The sequence below is a fragment of the Lineus longissimus genome, chromosome 2, assembly GCF_910592395.1.
Source record: "Lineus longissimus chromosome 2, tnLinLong1.2, whole genome shotgun sequence".
NCBI lineage: Eukaryota > Metazoa > Nemertea > Pilidiophora > Heteronemertea > Lineidae > Lineus > Lineus longissimus.
In genome coordinates this window covers 1,472,766-1,498,635 of record NC_088309.1, presented here as the reverse complement: position 1 = coordinate 1,498,635, position 25,870 = coordinate 1,472,766, and the positions used below count along the sequence as shown (strand labels likewise).

General features: G+C 41.3%; 1 protein-coding gene across 2 annotated transcripts in view; it reads left to right on the top strand.

Annotated features, from left to right (window-relative positions):
- LOC135500655 (acetylcholine receptor subunit alpha-like) overlaps positions 1–25,870 on the top strand; it is a 66,006-nt gene that overhangs the window by 28,506 nt on the left and 11,630 nt on the right. Inside the window, exons 3-5 of one of the 2 annotated variants that reach the window (XM_064792254.1) lie at positions 11,742–11,887; positions 19,046–19,090; positions 24,323–24,432. In XM_064792254.1, coding sequence (XP_064648324.1) covers positions 11,742–11,887; positions 19,046–19,090; positions 24,323–24,432 — 301 coding nt within the window. Of the gene's footprint in view, positions 1–11,741; positions 11,888–19,045; positions 19,091–23,750; positions 23,861–24,322; positions 24,433–25,870 lie in introns of both variants that reach the window. The other variant, XM_064792244.1, reaches the window with a different exon arrangement.

Below are 25,870 nucleotides of genomic sequence, written 5' to 3'. Positions count from 1 at the left end.
GTAATGGCATTTTGACCACCCAGGTGTCGTATTTTATAATCCTGGTATGTGATGAAAAACAACTATACATGTAGTTTAAAACGGAAATTCTTGCCATTCATCCAGCATCACTTGTAAAAATGGCTTCTGGACAAGAGTTATCGGGTTCATAGACTATCTTAGCTTATCCTAGTATTTGACGGCTGGCAACTGTTGTTGACTTTCATTGTCCCCTCAAAGCCAGGCGCTGAGACAAATCAATGGCAGCCTCTTCTGGTAAACCTTATCTGCTACAATCTTCTAAATTGTTCTCATTACACTCTCTTGTCATGCACTTGGAGAGCTGTTGGATTGATCTGATTAATCAAGTTCTTTGTGTGGGTACATTGTTGGCAAACAGGGCATCGGTTTGTCGAGAATGTGGGGATAGCTGTCGATGAAGAAGCAAAGGGTCATCGCAACGTCATTGCATTTAATTCTCGACAGTATCGACCACCTTTCTTGAATTTTTTGGCCCGATCGAATATTCAACTATTGGTGTGGCCCGAGATTTGCATTTAGCTTTTTTTAATTTGGAACCTAAGCCATCATCATTCATCTCCAGTATGGTTGATGTTGGAATGCACTGCGTGTACTCTTTAAGCGAGGTTTGCCACGGTGGACTTGCAAAGCAAGAGAGCATTGTAGCTCGAGAATGATACTTCTCCAGCAGTAACGACATCAGTGCAATTCGATTTCGAAATTTCGAAACATGAGATGTCGCAGTTTATCAGAATACTCAATTGAACCCAACGGCAACGAACAGTTCAAGTAGAAATTTCTTCGATTGGTATAAATTATCCTGACACGTTTTAGGATATGAGGAAAATTAATCACATCCCCTAGTGATTCCATACAGAACTCTAATCTCATACAAGCCCGGCCGAGCGGAAGTACTTGCCGCTTTTGACCAGAATCTGCGCAAGCGTTTCAATCTGATGATTGACTGAGACTAGCACGTGACTTGAATCTGACGCGACGCCGAGATTAGAGGCAAGATAGTATCGAAAACAGAGCCCAGGGTGATTGAATCAGTTTGTAGGACAAAATGTGTAGAAATCTCAACTCAGCACGCCATGGGGTCGGTGATATTCTTTGATATGAGTCCAGAAAACAGTTAAGTTGGATGCAACCAACAGCGCTTGATATAAATTGTAAGATTTCTACGAGATTGATTTCTGCCAAGCTGGAGAGACCATCATTTTATAGTAATGTTCGAGAAAGAGGTTGGGGATGATAACGCTATGTGAAATAAGAATGTGTCGATTTGAATCGGCGCCGAGCTATAATGTCGTCGGGATGGCGTTGTTACAATCAGCTTTCAAGACTGCAATTGAGCCCCCCCCCCCCCTCCCCGAAAGTTGGCCGTACGTTAAGCCCTTGGCCGTTTTTATGACAGACAAGATGTGACTCGTGTTAACACCTTTGGTGATTTTCAGTAATAACTTCTCTGCGTCTGAGAGTAGTGCTAAAAGTTACTTTGCCGAAAGCACAATATGATAACATAATTATCGTGGTGTAAATGATCCATAAGTAATTATGCCCTCGTACCACATGTTTAGAATAGTGTGCTATATGGGTGAATGGAACGGCCAGATATAACGCTGAGAGAATCCATAACGAACATTTCTTTGAGCAGGATAACGCTGGGAGCAGTACAGTTGAAGTGTAGATGACAAATATATTGTGTACCAGATTTACCGAACTGATACAAACTTTGTCCAATCCCGTCGAATGTTAAGCATCAAGTCGTCTAAAGGTTGATGCTCACATTCTTCTGTAGTATAGTATTTATATCACCTTTAATAGTCAAGGTATCATACTGTTAAGTTCAGAATTGAAAAATCGTTCATACGCTATTCTTAGTGCATGTAAAACCGCTCATTCCCCGAACGCTGTCGGTAACTACCAAATGGTATGCGGCATTTATAACTTAAGGGGAAATGAAAAGTGATGTAAAATTCAATGCTTTTGCGGTCTTCTTCGTATGGGTGGTATGTTAATATCGACATTCTTTCTTGTTTCCATGCAGAAAACGCCAAGTGCAAAAAATCGTACATTATACAATAAACAGTAATGAGAGTATCAATCGTGTGAACAACAGTAAATGCAATAGAGAATTTTTCTAGCCTCATTCTCGGCTGACTAATTGCTGGTATTGGCATTTTGTACACTGCACTGTATAGAAATGCACAGCATGGTGCATACCGTAACAAGGCAGTTTCGCTTGTCATCTCCATCTACCTCATCACGGCCATTGCACAACCAATACCCCCAGCTTCGTGTATTCCCATACTTCTAGCGCTAACTACACGAAAACTTCCTCTAGCAAGCAAAATTAGAAGGCGGCCCATTGATTTTCGATGGCAAAGTAGAAGAGTGCAGCTGAGTAGCTCGGAGAAGTTCAATACCAGTACAAGTTAGCAAACGTGTGTGCATAAATCAGGGTTGGTTCAGTTGGTTGTTGGTTGGTATCTGGTCGGTCGGAAGGACTTTTAGCAGGCTGGTTGGCACAACGATTGTATAATATTATGTTGTCCTAGGTATTCTTCTGTCAGAGATTCATGATCACTTACTTGAAGAAGAAGATGAACTAAGTTGAAAACAAATACCATATCTACACTTATCGTGAACGAATACGACGCGATTCTGAAAAAGTAAACCGGCCACGAATGGTTAGTCATATATACATGTATAAAGTTAAACGAATCAGTTGTGTCAGGCTTGTACATGGCTGCCTCGTGTATTCATTGCTTGTGTTAGAGATCCCAAACACCATGAGACTGAATCTCCATAGGAAGAGTCCTCACAACATTCCAATATCCATTCCTGATGTTCTCCAATGACACATCCAGCAGGCATACACCATCATATGGAGAATCAAAGATTAATAAAAGATGCCACCCCGGGTCAAACAGAAAGCAATTACATGGCGCTGTGTCATTGAGCGAAAGAAGCAACCGCCACTTGTTTATTGCCTCCTTGTGCATCCATATTACATAGCCCTGAGGCAGCCTATACGACTCGAGGGAATCCGTTGCGTCTCCCATCGTTTACTGAGCGCCTTTTTTACACTTCCGTGAGTCCATGGTTGTATCTTCCTAAAATCATATGAATGTTCACACCACGTCCAAGTATTCAATATGTTGTTTGCGAAGGTCATAGCCATGAATTTCTCCAACATCAAACAATTTCATAGGAAAAATAAATTCGTCACATTTATACAATTTTGCCAGTACAAAAAACATTTCAAAGCAATTTCTAGACTGAGAGCATGTTTGATTCAATCAATTACCTAAAAACATGTTTGGTATACAGGATCGATATAATGTTCTTTATGAAAGCAACATAGCCAAACGTAAGGTAAAGTTCAAAGGTCTATGCTATGATCCTATGTGAAAAAACTGGGAATATTTTTCATCGATATTTGCGTGAAAATAAAGTTGTCCTTTGTCATCAGCACTTAACGTACTTTACCAGGCGTAAACAAGGCATTATAGTTCGAGCGGTTTTAAAAACGAGGGTAGAGAGGACTCGCTGCATCTAACTGCTGTGAATATGGTCTTCACTAAACTTATGGTAGTCGAATCTAACAGAGCTATTCTTAGTTGTGATTTTCTAAGATGTTTGATATTATCTTTCCTTTCAAGTATTAACGGCATAGTTTTTATGCCGGTTGTATTAGAATTTTGTGCACATATCGAATTTCTAATTAGTTGCACTTTGATTTGATATCGATCTAATTTCATCGGGAAAAGTCCTCTGTTTCCTGCAATTCATTGATTTCTTTTGCATTTGCGTCGGCAGTGCGCGATCATTAATCGACAGAGAAATCGAGCACTGCATCTGGTATTTTTGTGTGTTTTCATTTGATTTGAGCCGTTTTATGTTTCCTTGAGAGGAATCTTCTTATCAGTTGGTGCATGTCGGATACGACACGCAACCTCACTCTCATCCTCGTCGCCAGGTAGACCAGTGTGCATTACAGTGCACAGACGTACATTTTGTATGACATAATCACTCACTGGGCTAAACTTACATCAAAAGACGATTTTGCCTGCATCAAAACCACAATGTACACTTAACATTTCCTGATACCAAGATTTACCTTCATAATCGCTAGATATAAATTGTCAACCGGTGTTTAAAATACTGTCAATTTTAGTCAATGTGATTTTTACGACCATCCGGTTGTGACATCTAGGATTGGCTTCCGTTAGACATTGTTCATTAGAGCAGAATGACATGTACATCATCGCGATGTCTCACCCCTTGCCATTTATCTGATTAAGCTTGGTAGACCATGGTTAATACTGTGTGTGTCACTCATATATAAGCCCTCGTTTCCTTCGCATCACTTAACCCTTTCAAAGCTTGCAGAGGGATCAATCATATACGATACAATAGCAGAAAATTTCAACATGTCTAGGAAGATATGGTTCATTTACATGAGAAGTACCTTAAACATAAAGAAACCTGTTTCCAATCTAGTTGTAGAAACCGTGTTTGAAAGTCATTCACCCGATATATTCCCATCGGGAATATAGCAAACATGACTAAACACCCAATTACCCGGTGACGACCTCACTCCTGTGATTCTCCTGGACGATCACATATACGGTGCGTCTTTTACCCACAACCAACGGTTCACCCTGGTCATTAGCTGTCTCAATCATCAACTCCCCATGCCCACTTCACTGAAATTAATCGCACCCGTTAGGCGGATGATGTGCACTGCTGACGGATGCGCCGGTGATGAATGATTTGTCAAATATTTCATTATACCTAATACGTCAGATAAAGCTGCGACTATTTCCTATAAGTCGTCATTCATCACAAGTCCCGTCAATTGAGATCTGCCTCATACTGTAATCCCACCCTAACGAGAACTAGGTTGTCGCACACCATACACACGTATTTTAGCCAAGTCCACGACTCCTCTTCGTGCCGATTGTTCAACCGGCCGGATAGTGTGCAGTCACGTAATCAAATGACAAGTTTTTCGCTGTAAAATGCTTTCTTTCCACAAAAAGTGGACGATCTTGACACACAATCTCCGAGATCGCAAGGTCCCTTGAACGAGCTCTATGATATCTGAAATGTGTTAATGTTGGGATTGGACTCTGGGGTAAGACGGTGATGTACAGGTTGACCAGATTAAGTAACGAGAAGTCGGCATCATAAGGGTATTTACGAAGTCAACAGTGATATTGCACAGCAGCAGTGGCGACCAACATTTGCATGCATCAAGAATTGTCGGTGGCACATGTACATGGCAAATGCACGCGACGTGGTTATCAATTCGACTTGATATCACGTAAAAACATGTCGGCGTCCCTTTCCAAATCTGACCCGATAATGTCGGACTTGCCTTGCCTGCTCGGGTTGATTGGCAGGAATCAGATCTAACCCCACCGTATTGAATGATAACGAGAACATACGGTTCCTTTCAATATCCTAAACCACTTTCTATAGAAAATCAATGGAGTAACCATTGGATAATCTAGCAGGATAAATCGGGAGCCAGTTGATTGAGGCGCTGACATGCCAGATGAATGGTCATGACATGCTGGGTTATTGTGGTCATAGTAAAAGCCTGATGAAGAGGCAAGCGATTTAATTTGTCAGCAGTAATAGATATCACTTTTTGCTGCTCTGACAAAATTGTCTAAGGTGTTTACCTCTCAGAAAAAAGGTGACTCTTTTGGCAAAGAGCTGACTCAGGCGAAAATATCAATTTGGCAAAAAAATGACCTAGGCTTTTATTTTACGAGTTCGATATGTGTGCAACAGCTTTTCCCACTCAATTTTCAAGATGCTGCTATCAATTTACACCCCAAATCGCGGTATTTCGCACCCTCACCTCGACCCCACCTTCGCTGATGGACGTAACCTAAGTTACAGCAGACATGAATGGGCCGGAGCACCTTGTTTCTCCGCTGGCAGTGCTACCAGAAGTCATATAATCTTCCATGACTGGGGCGATACCAAACTATGGTTCTGATCTGATCTGATCTTATCATGTCCATTGCGACAACATAGTCTTCACTGACAACGCGTATTAGAGATCCATACTCCTCTTTGTATTCAAGCCAAGTACATGGATATGAAATCTGCGGCAATATGATCTGCTGTCTACGATTATTGTCAATTGCTTTGTGCGGAAACGAAGTTAATCTCGATCAAATTGAATTTCCCTCTCGGTTATTGAGGCAATGCAGGTATTTTAGTCAATCAATGCTTGCGGTGCTACAAGAATTGATGATGTTTGGCAGTTTTGATAATTTCACTACCAATAGTTGAATCTGCTGTTAGTTGGCAGAGATATAAAAGGATGGACGCAGTTCGGTATAAACCATAATCTTTATGTCTCACTTTGTCAGCTTCATTATATCCAATGTTGGTTGCCATGAACTTGGTGCTTATTGGAACCACCTGATTGCCATGGCTTTTGTTGCCTATCGTCGTAATATAACACATTTACCAGAGTTTCTTGAAGAAATTCTACTAATTTTCATCCAAACAATTTTGCTTTAACATTTCGCACCGTCATACACAAATATCTTGAATTCCTAGCCGGTATTGCCCATATACGCACGCACTGTACCGGAAGATATAGGCTGCCCCTATCGATATTTTGCCATCGGCCATACCCAATTTAAGACTTGATGTTTGCCAACAAGGAGCTCTGGGAGACTGTGTTGGTTCTCCAAACATTGATTTTTCATGTTTGAGATTTGCTCGTCGGCCCAACGGGATTGTTGTTGGATTTAGGCCGCGGTAAACATGCCGGCGGAAAATGGATATCGACGGTCGCCTTACGCGCTGAATATATAGTATCATCGTATGATAAAGGAATTGATGTGTCGCAGGGGCTGCTATGGACTCCCAAGTCAAGCGCTAGTTTACCTGTAACTGTTCCCCTGGATGCAATGAAATGTGTATGGCAATTGACGATTAAGACATATTTGACACTGCACCTAAATGAAGGCTGATTACGCTGACAGAGACCCTCAACATCAACTTGGTCTATCTCTGGATTTTCATTTAGATAATTCATCGGAATTAGACAATGCACTCACAAAATGTTTACTTACTAATGTTTCAATCAGTCGACATATATAACTCGTTCCCAAGACTATCTAGGCATTCCTCAAGAGCGTTGTAACATGGTAGCAGAGCATACAACCTAATTCATACCATGGTAGCAGAGCGTACAACCTAATTCGAACATGGTAACAGAGCATACAACCTAATTCGAACATGGTAGCAGAGCATACAACCTAATTCGAACATGGTAGCAGAGCATACAACCTAATTCGAACATGGTAACAGAGCATACAACCTAATTCGAACATGGTAGCAGAGCATACAACCTAATTCGAACATGGTAGCAGAGCATACAACCTAATTCGAACATGGTAGCAGAGCATACAACCTAATTCGAACATGGTAGCAGAGCATACAACCTAATTCGAACATGGTAGCAGAGCGTAATGCTGGAATGAAAAGCTTTAAACAATGACGTCGTACTGATACCATGTACTATCATTACACCCATGTGCTTTTACATTCTCTGTGTTAAAAACAATGAAAGATATTTCCACAATTAGCCCAGGCGTTCAATGACTCTTTGACAAAATACATTGTTTATCAAAATTGTTTATTGTATATGATCACGAAACAATTGACTATGTTTCCAATATATAAATTTCGACTATCGGTTCAACCTTAGATTGTTCGCGAGTTCAATATAATTGGACCCGTCTCTCCGATAACAGGTGATCAATCGGACACATACAGGGCTGCTTCGGAAACCGTCATTGATGGAAGCCGAGACGAAAGAAACATATTGATCCGTCAAGTGATGCCCTGTGTTTGAGTGGGGCGTTGTGCCTTTGCTGTAGAAACTGGGCCATACCAACCTTATATCAAAGGAACGTGTCTGCTTTGAACAATCTAACAAATTGAGACTGAAGACCTGCGAAACTATTTGATGATCAAAACAACAAATTTAGAATCGATCTGCTAGAATTATGTACTACTGCGTGTAAGAAACAACATGATACGTTTTTATTTATATGTAACTGAGATATATTTCATGCGATATCGCCCTAGATTGATTTCAGCACTACTATTTCCAGTACTGTGTGTCAAACGGAGGTGCTTCAAAATGATCTCGAGAGCAACGGTGCATTATGCTGTCTTCGTCGTCTAATCCCACACATCTCGGCAACTAGCCAGTCTCGGGACTATACTGATGCTGCCTCAATTAGTTTTTCTGAGCTTTATCTCTTTTGTTAGTTTTTTTCTCAACTGAGTCAGCCAAGTCGCCCAGTCTGATTTAATGAAACTTGTCTTCGCGACACCTGTTTGGCTACTGAGCAGGGATTGAATAGCGTATGGCTTAACAGAATTGCACAATCTATACTTCTGCACCAAGTTATTCAACAATCTAATTAAAACTCACTCATATGACGCCTTACCGCGACTAACTCAGCGGGAAGCTCTCAACTCGGAACACCTGTTAGAGTTCGTGACAGAAATTGACATCCTGAATCGAACAGTATTGTGCTATTGACAGAAAGTTCATCTTGTGTTAAGGCCATCACAAAAGGGACCTCTCAATACCGGTTGATTTGTTCCAGCTAAGGTGTGCTCAAACCCCGTGCCTGCCTGTCATCTCCAACTGCTTCAGCAGGTTCGCTACTATTACCAGTTCCATTCCCAGGGAAGCTGTTAGCTTCACATTTGGGTCTGTCACGGTGCTCATCTACGGACAGTCGAGCGCTGCCTATTTCTCACCGCATTTCATCTGATATTACCAGCCCATTCTTCCTTAGGCTGCACGAATTTACCAATTACAACCTCTCCTTACAGCAGATTATTGAATGTAGACAGACTTAATACGTTTAATAACTCTGTTTATCGATTGGCTTCACACTTCATTTTTCCATCAGAGCTTAACAAGCTGCTGTTTCCCGTCGAATCTTTCATCAACACGACAGGAGCTCCCACTGGCTGATCTGGATGGATATGATAGAGACGTTACTTTGCTTAGACTTGGTGAACCTTTGGAGTGAGTGAGAACCTGATGATACAGTTAATTCATTCTTATGCTTAATAATAACAACATGTTCTTATAGACAGCATCTCATGCCGACGACAAGAGATGATAATATGCGAAGAAGAACTTCGCAAACTACTCTATATTGACTCTTTAACAGTCCACAGCAAAACTTTGGCGAACACTTCAGTAAGCTCGGTAACCATGGAGCTATTTTAACACCAAGTATGGTTAATATCACCTATCCTATACATTACAACGGATATGTCATGCATCCCAAATGTTGCCATTGTTTAGCAGAGTTGAGTGATGTTCAAGATAAACATGATTGATCTTGTTAGCCTGGTTAATTTGTCACGGCCACTTCAGTGTGAAACATCCAACCAACCGACCATAAACGGGCTAAGTGATTGATTAGTTAATTGGCGAATATCCCATCGATCCAATCACGATTCTATTGCCAGTGCCTCGTGATGAGGAGTGCTACTTAGCAGAGAGGTTGGCAGGTCTGAGTGGATAAGCGGGCCGAATGTGGGCTCGAAGGAGACCGAGTAAAGTATTAAAGTGGAGAGAAATCAGATAGACCTAATCATCTCATTTGTGATTTCTCTATGATTTCTAAGGGGTGATGCATTTGGTATTTCTGATTGGGATGAATCAGGAGGCAATAACTTGGATGAATCAATATCTATGATTGAAACTATGACTTGGATGATTATATCGATGCCAGACTACGGAGAGCAACAACGGCAATACTCTCTGTCGGCAGAATGATAATCTGATCCCGAAATCTGCTACACCGTCTATTGGCAAGATGAGATTCCTACAATGACACTTACTATCGTAAGATAAAATACTGTGTCATCTTTGGGCAGAATTTGAGTCCTGCCGAATAGCCATATAGCCTATCAGTCAATGCTTAATTAATAGTTTGATCCAAAGAACTACCTTGGTCTACGATACGAGCAGCACGATATTCGTACCCAGAAAACGACCTTCTCGGTTTAATCATTGAAATCATCCCGTAAACTTATCAATCACATAAAGCATTTGCTCAGCCTTCATTCAAGTCGTTATTCCCAGCATCAGATAGCTTCATGCAAACATTCTCTTTAAGCCTCGCACACAGCAATGAAATTAACTGAGCAAGACTGGAACTCTTTCGCGAATCAAAGGAAGCGCTGCATTGTCTTACTGATTGCATTCTAAGCAAGACGAATCGATGCTGCTCCGTAAGAACCACGTTCACTTATGAAATTACCCTACACAAGGGAACGAAATCCTGTAGATTCTCGTTGTTATGGGAAACAAGTTGTAGCACCTCTTTTGAGTAAATCAAGTTCCTTACAAGTAACTGCCCTCCATAAGCCACATCCAGTACTGAGCGTTTGGTAACCAGCTGGTTACCAAACCAGGATAATAGTTATGGGTCAACAGTTTCGTGAGAAGAGGCAAATAACGTCGAGCGGAATATGCACTGCTCAGGTGTTGACACAAATAACACTAAAATCCCACAATGAATTGTCTACCGTAATGCCACTTCCATCCTGTTAACGATAGCACTACATTGTATTTTGTCAGCACTAACCATGCTAACGTTATCTTTGGCACGTTATCCTGGCTATTACTGGCTGTGGTTGTGAATATTAACCTGCTAAGTCATTAACAAATATATACTTTATATCTTAAGCCCCCCCCCCAACCTAACCCCACCCAAAAGAAACAACACAACAAAACAACACATCTAGTGTGACTAGATTTGCTTTCATCCCAGTCAGACGCTAGCGATAGACGACTTTAATCTTTCCTCTGTTCTAGCCGAACTCGACAGACTGATTCCAACCACACGTCCACTCTAGTATACTTTAGAAGTCGCCTTGTACAAAAGGATGCAATCATGAAGCGCTATTATAGCTAGGACGTGACTCGGGTTACCACTTATAGTCCCCGCAAACTCAGTCAAGAGCCGCTGGGAGACGTGGGGCGTAATCCAATGGCACCGTAATTATCACCCTCTCTCCCTGTCCGCGGAATAATAATTAGTCGAATTTCACAGGAGATGCATATCTCAGAAGCCGCGGAGTTCGGTTATTCGCGAGAGAGTATAAAGCTGATCAGAAATCACAGCGCGTCTGATTCTGCATAAACCTTCACCTAGTTTCTTGCTTGATGTTTCAAAGGAAAAAGCGACTAATTGTGACTTAGGTTAGAGGTGGGGGAATCTCCAATAATTATTTCTTGGCAATGAGATGGCAAAAAACGTTTCAATCTACTGTCACCTGAAGATCAACAAGCTCGATTAGATCATTTTCTTTTAATTCGCTGTCACGTGGTTGCTGCTTGGCGGTCCCGGGGACAGTACCAACAACGATATTCCCGATATTCCTACTCATTTTGTTACTTTCTCACATGGCTTATATTCCGCTTCGTCGAAATGTTCTGTTGTCACAAAGTTCGAAAATCAGTTCTCCAAATTCTTGTCAGTATCCTATATCGGGAAATTACTTGATCATGGTTGATTGTCGATAAAGAAGTCTCCCAGTCTACAGACATAAATTTGAAAAACGTGAACTCCGCTTTTGATGATAGAGCTTTTGGACAATAGATGAGCCTTTTTAGATTCCTAGTCAACATGTCTCCTTGTTTTCTTCTTCAGGTTGTCTAGGTAACCCAGACGCCAAGCGATTGTATGATAACCTCTTGAAGACAAGTGGCTACAACAAACTTATACGACCAGTTGGAAACAACAGTGACACGCTCACAGTCTTCTTAGGACTGAAGTTGTCACAACTTATAGATGTGGTAAGTTTAATGGTCTTATAATCCCCTCCCATTCCCCCATTCGAATATTCCACGAGTGCGTTTTCGTGGGGTGTGAAAATGTATCAATTTACTTCTCGCTCCTTCAACAAAGCAGAATGCATGCGACAACATCCTGTTGCTTGATTTTTCCATTGCTTTGGATTAGGTACTTGGTCAAAACCGATGCAATCCTCCTTTGTGGCAGATATGGAGATCATACGCCTACACCACCATACTGATTAAACCCGCCTTGTCTATTCCCCGTCCAGAGGCACTATCCCCTCTACGCCTCTGTCATTTCGTGATAACATACCAATCAAGGAAAGCTAATCATAATGTCCATACATGAACTACAAAGAACTGATGTGAGATATCACCAGAACGAATAAATAATAACTGTCTTGGTGCCCTGTTCTTGGTGCAGTGCATGACCCGCTATAGTTTGCCAAATGTCCCCTCGCCACTGTCCTAGTGCTTCAAGAGTCATAGAGCAATTATAATTGATATAAGGAAATGGGCCCTTTGTTGCTATAGTCAAATGTGAAATGCATATTTTGTTTCTGATGATTCGAAGAGGATATTGAAAAACTTCCTTCGAAGTGCAGCACCAAGATTCGGAGGAAGAAATCTGCTGACGAGCCATAGAAATTAGCGTGCTTTGTTGTCATGAAAGAACATTCCATCAGAACTTATCATCCTACTATGCTAACTGTCTTTGGAAAACATATTGAAAATTCCTGTAATCCATCAACACCCCAACACGAACCTACTCGTTTTCCGCTGATTGATTAGCGAAAGAACCATATTGTTCTGATTTCCACAAAGTGTGCGATTGATAGCTGCGCTCGCCAGACCTCTTTCCTCTCTTACCTGAGAGGAGATGCGGAGACGGGGAACTCAATACCAGGTGCGAACACCCGTCGAGGGTGATGAAGTGCCAACGATGGCGGAGAAAACCGTAAACTGTTTGAGTTCAATTATTTAGTGAGTGCTTAGCAAATGTTTGCACTTGGCGAACACGTTTGATTTCACCTATTCCGCGTATGCTAGGCATTATGATAAATGGAACTGATATCATATCAATCTCTTTTGGTTGTGACTGAGACGGAATTGGGTGAGGGGAGGTGAAATGAGCTGGCTTGTGGCACAATAGGTAAGACTCGTGCCTGCGATTTGGTTCAAACCCCGACCATCGCTGTGCTTTACACTGGGCATGCCGCACTTTCCTCAATACCGACATGCCTCAAGCACTACATGGAAAGAGACTTGTCTTTTGTTGGGGCATAAGTACATATATACGACATTGTCACAACAAACGTCCGTGGTGTTTGTTAAACAAATACCATTGTTGTTTTTTTCTATTGTCGAAAACAGATTAAGTGCACTGGAATTTATGTAATGCAATTGTCAAAGAATTCGGCGTGGATTTCGTGTCAATAGGACCAAAGTTCAGACGTTTATTCTCACTGACCAACGAGTGGGTCCAGATGTGGTGGTAAACATCACCAACGTACAGCAGTATTGATTGAGAGCTCATTAAAGAGTTGGTTGATTTAGTTCAGCTTTAATTCAACATCCTTTGCTCACAGAGAAGGAATCACAGCCACTGCGCCAAATAACAGCAAATTGCTCGGCCTTGCGCTCCAAGGGTTCCACTCCATCGCCTCTAGACAGTTCACGGCACACCCGCTGTCACCCCGCCTACTGGGACACATCAATCGTACCGTATCACGGAGATCCCGCTTGCCACTCGCAGAATCTGTCCAACACACCAGTGAACATGAAAAGATACTTCTGCGTAACAAACAGAAGGGAACTCATTTGTATCGTATGAAGCACGCATACACTGCTCTTACAAAGGTAGACTGTGGTTCAGTTGCCACTTATATTAGACATGAAATTACCCGTAGCTTGAAGGGGGCCCAAAATCAGCGTATATCCTAAATTTCCGAATGCAATCATGGTTCTCGATTCATTAAAAGTAGACAAAATGAACGATTCCCAAATGTTACAGTTTTCGACAACACTTTATCAATAATTGCGTTAGGAAGACGAACTCACCGCCAAGTAGCTGACCTGGGGATCAGATGGCTGATAACTGCATCATCATTAACACCAGCGTTATCGTAAGGTTGCCGTTACATCAAGCTTCCATGATAAAACTCGAAAAAGTATCACTCATTTTTACCAATGATATTTGTTTTGATCTACCTTTAACTTAGTTCAGTGATAACAACGCCTAGTTAACCACTTGACCTCAACGTAGTTACATTAATCGATCCGATGAAATGTTTCTCTCTAACAAACATTACACTCGGGATGCACGTTACAGTGTTAGAAAAACATGTTAATCTCATCAGATGAATAAATCATAAAACATACACCAACATCATCCTTGCAACGCTCGAGATCTTCTTTGATGTACGCATAATTGAGCATTTTGAAGAAGTAACATTTTTCCATTAAAGCTTTTTTATCGGCGCACTTCAGTTGCTCTATGAAACATCTTCAACTGATTGGTCTCAGTATAGCAAAGGATAGTCCAATCTTCGCGGACGGCATGCAATTTTAATCAGCTGCAAAATATGCTGTCTACGAAGAGATTGCCGACGTGTGTGGATATCCTTTCAGGTTTCACAAGCCTTTGGCCTATTGCATGAGTACAAGACTGGCGTATCCAGTATGTGAAGCTACGGCAAAACTGGTTACACTTACTGATGAGTAATGACAATGAATTATTCCATTATCAGTTTAACAAACGTTAAAGGTTTCGGGTTGGGACGATATCAATAATGACTTAAGTAGACCGAAACATTTTTTTCGATATGAAAGGTTCTCAGACATGCTAAAAACCCATTATAACGAACTGAACAAGAGGCGTCGTTGAACTTTAAAAAAAACATGATCGACATTTATTTTGATCGGCCAGACCGCGCTAGCATTAGAAGCACGCTGTTTTGCTCTGCATGCCACTCAGCAGTCAGTTCATAAAAAGTCTAAGCTTACCAAAATCTTGGTCAATTTCTCACCATCTTTGCCCTTGCCAGTCAGCAATCTGAGATGCTTCCAGGCCGGGCGTGAGATTTATATATGGCGGCTGCAGACAACTCTCCTCGTGTTTACCATGCATGCCATGAGATGTTGAACAAGGAGCCAGGCATTGATTCTTAATTGATTTTCGTTCGTTTTAATTCAATTTCTGCCGTGATTAAATACGTGCTCAAGAAGCATTACTAGAGCGAACAATCCATGTTTTCCGCTGGCAACAAAATGGTTCTAACAGATCATCCGGTTCCGTTCGAAATCTGACATTGTCTTTCCGGAAGTTAATGTTAGTTCTATCGATTTGTTGTCATAGGAAATTCCTTTCTGAAGTGGTCGAAACAAGATATATGAATTAGAAACATGAATTTCTCAAAGTGAACATAATTTCGTAACTGCGATATAGCAATGAAAGCATTGCCAGTCGGTATTCTCACTTTAGAAGAACTTGAACTAGAGCGGGAACTTTGTACTTGAACGAAATTAAACCAAGAATGCTTACAATAGATCAGACATTCAATTTATGTTCATCAAGACCACTCCTATAGCTTCCCCAAATGTTTTTGGTTTTGCATCTCTAATGAAAATGAAGGAAAAAACATCCTTGCACTTGAATCACATGAAGTGGTAAAAAGCAACAATAAGATTTTTGAGCAAAAAAGTAGTGCAGGTTTTCTCTGATGTTTTCTTTTTGTAATATCTTCTTGCAAAAGTATCAAGACGAAGTGCTTAATTGACTACCCGTAGCTGATTACAACAAGGCTAATGCAAAGGTTGAACTGACAGGAGAGGCTGCTACTTATTGAGCGCCCTCGGTTGAGAGGATTTTCGTCGCGAGATAATGCTATCAGGAAATGCTTTCTCTACTATTGATTAGCTGAGGCAGTTTTTCCTTGTCTCATCCTGAGCACAGGTGACTTAAGATAAGAATCACGGCTGAGACGGGATGCGCTCACGGGGATGGGAGTGTTGGAAAGGATTTGACAATGTCGGGGCTCTTCCCCCGCGTGCATGTCGTTCTAAGCTTTGTGCGGACTTATCCCCGTCTTCTAACCTTGTTGATATACTGGCAGAAACGGGTTCGGAAAGGCCTTTGCTGAATGTTTGGGTAAGATTTGGGAAGCAACATTCTCCACCATACTAACGGAAATGCATCGACATCTTTTAAACCTTTCGTTGCCCACTGTCCGACAGCCGGCCGATGGAACCCGGTAGAGCCACTGCCTGACCGCCGTTTGAGCCACTGTCTGACAGCTAGTGAAGCCACTGTCTGACAGCCAGTGGAGCCACTATCTGACAACATGTTGAGCTAAAACCTGACAGCCAGTGGGGCATGCAATGCACTGTTCATCGACTGATGCATTTGTGATACGCTTACCAACAATTACTTTAGCGTGTTTGTTTAAGTTTCAAGTGACTAGAGATATCAAAATGCGTATAATATCAAGTTGACAGTGTTATACCTCATAACCTCGTATAGTCCCAGTCGAAATCCTTTACTTGCATGTCATGCCTGAAATGATTTACGAGATGTTCAAACACTTTTAACTCTTTAAACCTGTTTAATGCGATATTTGACATGGAGAGGGCTAACTAAAATTGTCGATACGTGTGTACACAGAAGCCACATGTTGTCACGAACAATCACATCAACCAATCAATTTCCCTCACTGCGTTTTCGCCTAAACGTCTGTATTTCAATTTCGCACCGCCAATTTTTTACGAGTTTGGTTTAAACGTCTCGACTGCCGGAAGCAAAGTGTATATGATGCACATTTCAATGTTGCAACTTTGATGTTAGTGCCTTGAGAAGGTGGTGGAAGTTTTGCCGTACTTGGAAGAATGAACATGTATCGCAAACTATCAGCAAAAGCTCATACACGATGGTATGTGCGAACGTCCGAGTATTCCCCAGCTGGTCGATAACATCAGTAACAGTGGGAACCAAGCATATGTTCTGCGACCAATGCTTGCCGTATCCACCGAGGCGTAGAAACAGCGAAACGACGTCGAGCAGGGAACGTCGGCGACGGTGCATGGCGTAATTGGTCACCAACTAATTTGGTCGGAAGAAAGAAATGCATGTGCGTTTAGATCTAGTTAATGTTATGTAAAACGTGTGACATGTTGAAATAACGGTGTTGAAGATCATTACAAAAAGCAATGGCGTGATATGTGTGTCTGCTGTAACGTTGCTGATGTGATGATTTTCCTCTTTTTGCGCCGCAAGTCATGGAATGCTTCGACTGTAAAAAGAACTGAATTGCAAAAAATGATCAGTGGCAGCGTTACTCGTATCATACTGGTAAATGTACATGTATTCACTTTTTTAGTGTCAATGGGTCCGTTTTGGATTTTCTGGTGAGACAAACCAGTAAATTAAAAAGGAATGCTGATTTTACCCTGGAGAGTCAGGAACTGAAGCAGAACTCTACATGAAAGGACAAAGTGTTATTATTACAAACAACAGCAGTTTTACCAGTTTTTGCCAGAAACAAACACACCCTATGAGACAATAATTCGATAATATTTTCTGCTCAAACCATTTCATCAAGCAAGACGCCGCAAACTAATTGTCACTGAAGATACCAAAAACGTATCAGGTTCTCAGGCGTTTCGAGTTTATGCCTCAGGCTAAACCCAGTTCTTTTTTAATCCTTAAATTCCAAATAAAATACTTTTCGTCTTCGATTTCTCTAGTTGCCATGGAAATTGAAAATCAAAACTTATTTGCGAATTATAATTGGATCAAAGAAATACGCTGTGTGTTCTCAAAGTGATGCTTCGCCACGAATTTGCATTAAATCAGTTTGATGCGGCCCCCTGACTCTTCATGCCGTCACATGTGATCTTTTGGAATTGGATTACAGAACCCATACAGCTGCGGCCGCCTCCAAAGGAAAACAAAAAAGAAACGTTTTGTTAACCGTTGAACAAAACTTAACACTCAAGATTGAAAACGCATATGTGGCTATTTTTCACTTTGTGCTAAAACTGGTTCTAGAAAGAGCATGCACCACCTCCAATATCCATCGAACGCATCGTGTTTATCAACTCTTGTTTCTAACGATGATATTTGTATCAAAAAGTGGCGTCATTTATCCTGAAAAGCCAATGTACAATATTACTGCTAATGCCACGTATAAGTGTACATCATGACGAGTCGACAACGAAGCTAATACCATTTTATCGAACTGAACGAACTAATCTCGGCTGGGTCCTGCAAGTTTCTGCGCCGTCAACCCGATCATCCACCCAAGCAGCGAACGTTATTTGAGACGTGATCTCCACACAGTGAAATAATATCACTAGCTGACATGGCGGCAACGAATAGTGTAGTTATAGGTTGATGTACTTATCAGTATTTAGCTTTTCGGTTTCTGAACATATTTTTTCTTGATAAAGTCTTTGGTTTCGGTTTCAATGTAAGCCGTGGGGGAGAAAGTGTAGTTTTTAAGCAAAATCTAACCATTTGTTATTTAGGGTTAAGTAGAAAAGTGTATCAACTGGGTAATCTTATCTGTAAAGTGAGCGATTTTAAATAGAAGAATTCGGAAGACAACTGACGAAATCCGTTAGCCAAGCATAGCCAGGTACTACCATTTGCCTTTACGCTGAGTCTTGGCAAGTAGAGGCTGATTTGTGATATTCAGAGTTCTTCATTGGTGCAAGCTGTCGCCGATTAGTGATGAAATGGTGGCTGCCACCGTAAATTAAACATCCTGTGATCGATGCCCTCTCAGGACGAGGTTAGGGTGTTGTCTGGGAGATTGAGGGACGGCATCCAAATTTATTAGCCTTGGTTGTTATCAATACTGATTATCTGTTCTTGAAGATTGGGTTAAACCAAACCAACCTGATATTCACATGTTGTAGCCAAGATTTAAGTCCACTTAAAGATGATTTGCCATTATAAATCATTTAGGGCAGAGTGACGTCAAGATTTAGCGACCATTTTATTTGTCAAAAATCGCAATTTTGGTCCTTAACTTACCAATGGTTATGATGAAATTAACATCATGCCGTGGCCAAATGACATGGCCGTGGCCGAGACAGCGATTGGCTGCATGTCGTGAACTCATTGAATCTCATTCTATATCCGGTCTATCTTTTCAGGACGAAAAAAATCAGATAATGACCACTAATGTTTGGCTACAACAGGTAAGCATAATCTCTTGTTTTCACTCTCATTTTATATCTCTTATTGTAGTAATCGTATTTTTGTTGCTTCATTTGCTTCAAATCAGAGGTTCCACCTGTCTGGTCATATCATGTGTGCAGATAGAACAGTGAACAAACTCTTGTATTCAGACAGTTCACTAAAGCACTTGATGTGTATTATGCGACCGAAGTTATTTTTTGGGCTTTTCGATTCGATCAAGTTGAAGGAAGTCCACCTCTGGTGACCGAGGTAATCGACTGACGATCTGCTCGAGTTTCTGCCAAGAGTGGTGTAGGTGTCACTTTCTATGTTTCTTGAGCTGTTCCTAGCTAGATCTAAAGCTAAAATCTAGCATTTGTTACAGCATGATATCTGAGACCGTTTTCAGTGCGTCTCTGCTCAAAGGCAAGGAAACCCAATATGTTCCCAGCCATGGACAGAAGGAAACCTCTAATATCCCCCTCGCTATTCATTATCATGCTGATAACAAGAGTAGCTTTGTAAATACCCGGACAACAAATGTGTACACAAATCAGATGAAGTCCCTGTGGATAGACTGCATTCCGATTGCAAATATTGAATTAGTTAGCAAGATCAATGACATCCCCACCAGCCATTTTGGCCCGGTGGGACCGTGCGCGGATGAGCTGAATCGATTCATGGCAGAGCCGGGTCACAGTTTCGATGGCTCAGAACGAGCTACATATCGGATGTGATTGGGTGCGGCCTTCTTGAACTCAATCATACTGCAGTTTCACCGCCAACGACTTTTAACTCCATGAAAACCTGTGTGTTGGTCGAATACCTTCAATCCTACAGTTTTCTTGTGCTGTTTGCAATAAGAAACACTTTGAAATCTGGTACTGCATGTACTTAACAATTGAAGACAGCGAGAGACTTTAACCTGCCTCCGAGACGACCTACGTTAATGACTGCTATCATAAACTATCTCCCATTACCGTTGCCATCTCTTGCTTAGCTCTCAAAACAATCCATCAAATCGTAATATTACGTTGATCACAATTGGATATAGGGTTGATGGAATAGTCTCTATTATAGACCGGAGTGAACTAGTAATTTCGGAAACCCGGTATTACATTATGATTGATAAAATCACCACATTTCCTTAAAGGACTTCCACTTGCAATTGTTACGCCAAGATATCTGATGTATCTCAACGGGCGGCGCGGCTCTGAAATATAAATCGAATATGGTGTAATGTTATTTTTCATTTGAGATGATTTATATGATTGTCAGTTGTTTGTGCATGCGTTAGCAACTTGTCTGACAATCGTGTTGGCAGGGTGTTCGCAGCAGCGTAACGGGCCAACTTTGATTGATACAGCTATAAATCGGTGCTGACGTCGTGGTGGATGTTTCGCGACGCATGGTGGGTGTCAGATTGCATTACCTCTCAGAACCTAGAGATATTAAAATGAAATGCGAAAGCATTTGAGGCATGTCCGCATACGGGTGTTGTTGTAGCCTCTTTATTCTTCAGCATTAGCCCTTGTAGGAGTCTATTGCCTCCATTTTCCTCGGCGGTATAATAGTCCAGTCGGCTGAGGGTAGGGTTTGACCTCACACAAATTGCAACGAAAACGAAAACTTCATCTTCTCAAAGTGTACTCAATTACAAACTATAAAATCCAAGCAATGGAAAATCGTGTATTTGTTGAATGAAAACGCGGATTTTAAGTCATTTTCATAAACAACTGCTGATTATGTTCAGTATGTTTCCAAGAAATCAGGGGATAGGACAGCTGAATGACTGCGACAACAGTGTTTTTTTCTAATTGCGCATCTATAAGAGAAAGCAGGTTGCAATCGCTCTATACAATACTTGTAGATACTCCATCATGGTTTCACTGTGGTCACGGAATTCCACAACGGAATTTGAATGACATTCTCAAGGGATAATATTCTGATATGGATATTCTGCATCCTGTCAAGCATTTCATATCAGTGCATGACAGATTCACGTCCACTTGAATATATTTATGGACGGATTCCCCTTATGGGTTACATATTCTCTACTGTAAGCAGTACAAAAATGTACACTTTGACTTGGTCATCTGCGTTGGTAGATGAACCTAAACGGAGATTTTTTTCCGAACATAAACTATATATTTTCACATCTGTATGCTTCATTCTTCTACATATCGACCATCATTGCCGGGCTGATAATCAGAACCAATGATTTTCGGAAGGATCCCCTCTCTTCAATTTACGTACTAACGCTCAAGTATTCCGTCAGTGTAGGATAAATGGCTGATGTCATGATATAAACGAGGGGGCTATAGAAGTCGCACCAGAACTCGCCAAGAAATAACAATCATGCAGCCTCGTGGAAAGATATGCCACGTTAGCTATCGGGTGTAATCAATTGTGAGGGCCGCTACACGGTACATTATTGCTTCTAACGAAATGTTCTGACGTGAGACGTCTTCGGGGAATCCGACTAGCTTTAGATAATGCTGCTTCGAAAACTCAAATTCTGGCACGACCTCATCTAATGGAATCATTGAGCTGAAAATCGAGAGCAAGAGTCCGAGTAAAGAACGCTGCCCAGTTCCAATGCAGTAGGCAGCAGTTTCGAGTTCACCCATGATACCAACGGTCCGTTCCAGTTCCATATTATACTCTGAAAGTCAGGGGTAATATTTGAGCCTACCGAAGAAGATAATGCTTAAGCCTTTACCGTCAAAATGCGGTGCGGTAGTCGCAGCACAAACTGATTTAAGGGTCGGATTTGTTTACTACAATGCTCATTGCCGTCATAGCCTAAAAAGTATGGCAGAAGCATGTGGTTTAGTACGGTATCAGTGGCCATTCGTTACTTTTACGACCTGTCAACCTCAACCGGGTGCACCATCAGTAAGTTAACACTCGCAATGACACTTTACACGGGCACTCTTTTCTTTGCGACAGCTAACAACTTCTCCTTGATGGTAATAAACATCGTAAGCGGAAGACGTAAACCGACCCAATCGACATTTATTAGACGCTGGGTCTTTGTAAGCCGGCCCCTGAGGAAATGTAACGGGTGATATAGAAGGCAATGAGTGAATGAGAAAGCGCTGCGGCCAATTGAAGCCATTATTTACCGTCCTAAGCATCGATCACGCAACCTGGATCTCGTTTCTCTATACATACTTCCCGAAATTGGTGGCTTGCATTGGAACTAACTTTTTTCCCCTTGTCCGTCATTAAAGGCATTCAAGTGTGTTGTCAACCATGACTATCTCCTTTGTCCCTCCACCATGTGGCCTAGTTTCCCCTCATGACATCACTATTTCGGACACTCAGCGCCCCATTTCTGGAAAGGTGTATTCGATGGTCAATTCCTCTGCCATATATCTATCTTAACTCAAGTTACAAAAAGAATTAATTGTGGATTTAAAAGCTACCAGTGCATGGTCTTTGTGTAAGAATGCTTCGAGCTTGCAGACTCTTTATTCAGATATTGTTTCCACCACCCTTTATTCAAGATTTCAGCATTCATGTCCCCAGTGTCGTGGTGAATCACTTGACAGACCACGCACTGGAGAGTGTGCGGCATGGTTTGGCCTCAGTGGAGTGTAATGTAATCGGCCCATGAACTGAGAAGGTCCTTTAAGCCACAACACTTTACCCAAATCATGGGGTATGCCCCGCCCGGTTTGATTTTGTTCTGCTGAGGCAGTACAAGCATAACAATCTACAATACGTACAACTTACAATACGTGGTCGGTCACCGGACTCAATCACCACTGACACTGTTTCATCATGCATTTTCTCAGTCGGGGTCGAACATTTTTACATCCCATTATTTCTGGGTTTGATTATCGTCCGTTAGTATTTTTTTTCGGTACTATCACTGACATGACTGACCTGGCTTCTCTGTGGAACGTTGTGCTCAAACGTCCAAGTTAATCGCATACAGATCATGTTGATCGCGTGAGGAAAATGTTGTGATATCTACAGTTTGTAGCTAATGTATACAATAATCATCATCTCACAATAGTCATACAGTTGTAAAGGTGTATGCAATGCACTATTAAAGGCCTTATTTGTATTATAAGGCTCACGTTATTGTTGTGATGGTTGTCCGATTTTATTTTAAGAAGATTCGTGATATTCCAAGTAACAAACACGTCACTTTACAGACACTTTTAATATATATGATATATTATATATAGCATTTCGCAACCTGGTCTACTCATGTTGATAGTTGCGCTTGTTGTTTCACTTTGGGTGTGTTTTTAGTGTAATGTCTCCAACGTCTACCAATCTTTGGTAATTTCTTATTCGTTGTGTGTGTTTCTAATTTTCTGGTCACTCTTACAATCTGTCCTTTTCGTAAATGTTAACGATAACGGCTTGGGAACTGAGAAGGGACACACACTGCGTTGACTAAGTTAACCAGCCTTGCATCGAGACGATGTTATTGGCTATACATAGCGTCTTTGCCATGGACATAGTAGGATTGGCCATCATCTGGCCCCAACTTTCCACAGGGAGGCATTTGTTACACCAACCTCAGTCAAAGGTAATCCAGATAGATCCTTACATTCAGTCATAAACTGAGGTACAGGGCCTATTCAACCCGCCATTATTCCAAGGATAGGTTCCAGAGTGCCGTTCATGACGCTCTCTATTGTGTTCTCTTGACACTAGAAATGGAAAGACTACAAACTGCGATGGGACCCAGTCGAATATGGTGGCGTGAGTGTTCTATACGTACCCTCCGAGGAAATATGGCTGCCTGATATAGTTTTGTACAACAAGTAAGTGACGTCATTGGTGTCCCAACGTCTTCCCAGTGTAAGTAGTACGTTTGCCCATACAGTACCGCCTACGTGTGACGTCACCATGACGACACAAGATGGCGGAAGGTATAGAAGACTGTAGTAGGTAGTACATCAGTTTACTGTGGCGTACTAACAATTGTCGTATTATGTGGTCTACTAATTGGTGCGCCATTATATGGATGCGGAATGGAATTAGTTGAATGAAGGTCATGGTCAGTATTGAACCACGAAAGATGGGTTGGCATCCTAACATCTAGTGGATTGGAATCTTTTGAAATTATGTAAACGTTAAACTCTTTTCTGATTACCATTCCTAAAAGAAGAAATGTTTGGCCATCATTTACCTACTTCAATCCTCATCCATATCAGTCCCCAGTACAGTTTAAATTGTGTAGATATCTGTGTAATTAAGCGTCTTTCCTCCGCAAAAATTGCCAGAAATGGTTTGACAAGAACTTGGTTTGGGATCCCAAGGAGTACGGTGGTGTGTCGAAGATGTACGTCCCTTCGGAGGAGATCTGGCTTCCCGATATTGTATTGTACGGCAAGTAAGTCACGTGTCGTCAAGGTTTCCTTGGGTAATGTTTTAGCTTGTTTACAACAGGTTGTTCTTCTATACTCTTCAACACTGTGTGCACATGATATATATATATATACTTTCTCTGATCATACTTCTTCATATTAATTGTAGACCTAACAGAGTATCTTTAGAGCCGCTCGATCTACGCGTTCTGTGAATATTGGTCAGTGAACAGTTTGGTATCATCGCTTTAGAACGACCTCTTTAACGTTGTTAGAAGACTAGTTTCCACACATGAAGATATGTCGCAGTGCCTTGCCCCATACGACAGCAGTGCGAGACACGTGCTGCCAGTATTTGCTCAAGGGCCTATCCGGGATTTTGAAAGACTGTATCTTACAGCAGATGATTGTCCACTCCATATATATCAACAACTAGCTTTAGCGCTTCTGAAGATACCCAAGTCAGGTGAGCAGTCAATGTCAATATTATGCTATATCCATGCAGCCTGGAATGCTTTGTCAAGGCAAATGAAACTTTTCAAATATTTCGTTGTTCGCTCGAATTGTGCAATGAGAAACGAAAATCGATACTATTTACGATCGTCCAAGTAATGCAAGGATCATTCCCATGACATAGATTGCTCATCCTTACAATGTATGATAAATCTATTCTAGATTGACAAATATTAACAATTCCTTTAGCAAAGTGTTGAAGAATTACGATTCGACGAACCAGACTGAGTAGTCTCCAGGAGGCTGAGAGCTTTAGGGAGTCAGCAAACTGACTGACCTTCTAAGAACTGTAGTTACATTAGCTATATGGTCATTTGGTTCTCGGTATCTGGTGTACCTAAGCTGTAATGCTTTGGTGAAGGGTTGGTTTTGTGTGCTGCTATCGTTAGTCTACGTGCAGTCCATGCACAGTTCGTCGACGCTAAACTGCTTCATTGGTTAAGTGAGTTCGTCGAATGGTAAAACCTTCGTTGCTAAGGCATTTAGCTTCTTCCAAGAAACTTCTTGCCGACCATAATCAAAATGAGTGTGAATGTTGAATTTAATAAATCATTGTTTGCTCGAACAATCATGCACAATAATGCGCCCCAAACTTAAATTTTACGAAAATATTACACAAGAAGTTTTATGCAGGCCGGACGAAAATGTAGATTATATGTTGGGTTTTTTCTCAGAACTGCGGAGAAAATATTTCTGTATTTCTTGCTGGGTTTTTTCATGAAAATTTGATTTTCAAAAAAGAATTTCCCTAAAAAAATCATACATTTTTTTGGGTCAAAAACACATTATCTATCAGGTTTTTATGCATTTGATTTTTTTTTTCAAAATTTTTCCAAACTACTTTTAAAACCTAGGCTACTGTTAAAGATAAAATTCATGCTCGCGAAACCCAACATAGGATTTATGTTGGAGCCACCCAACATAAAATTTTCATTTGGCCAAATTCTCTGT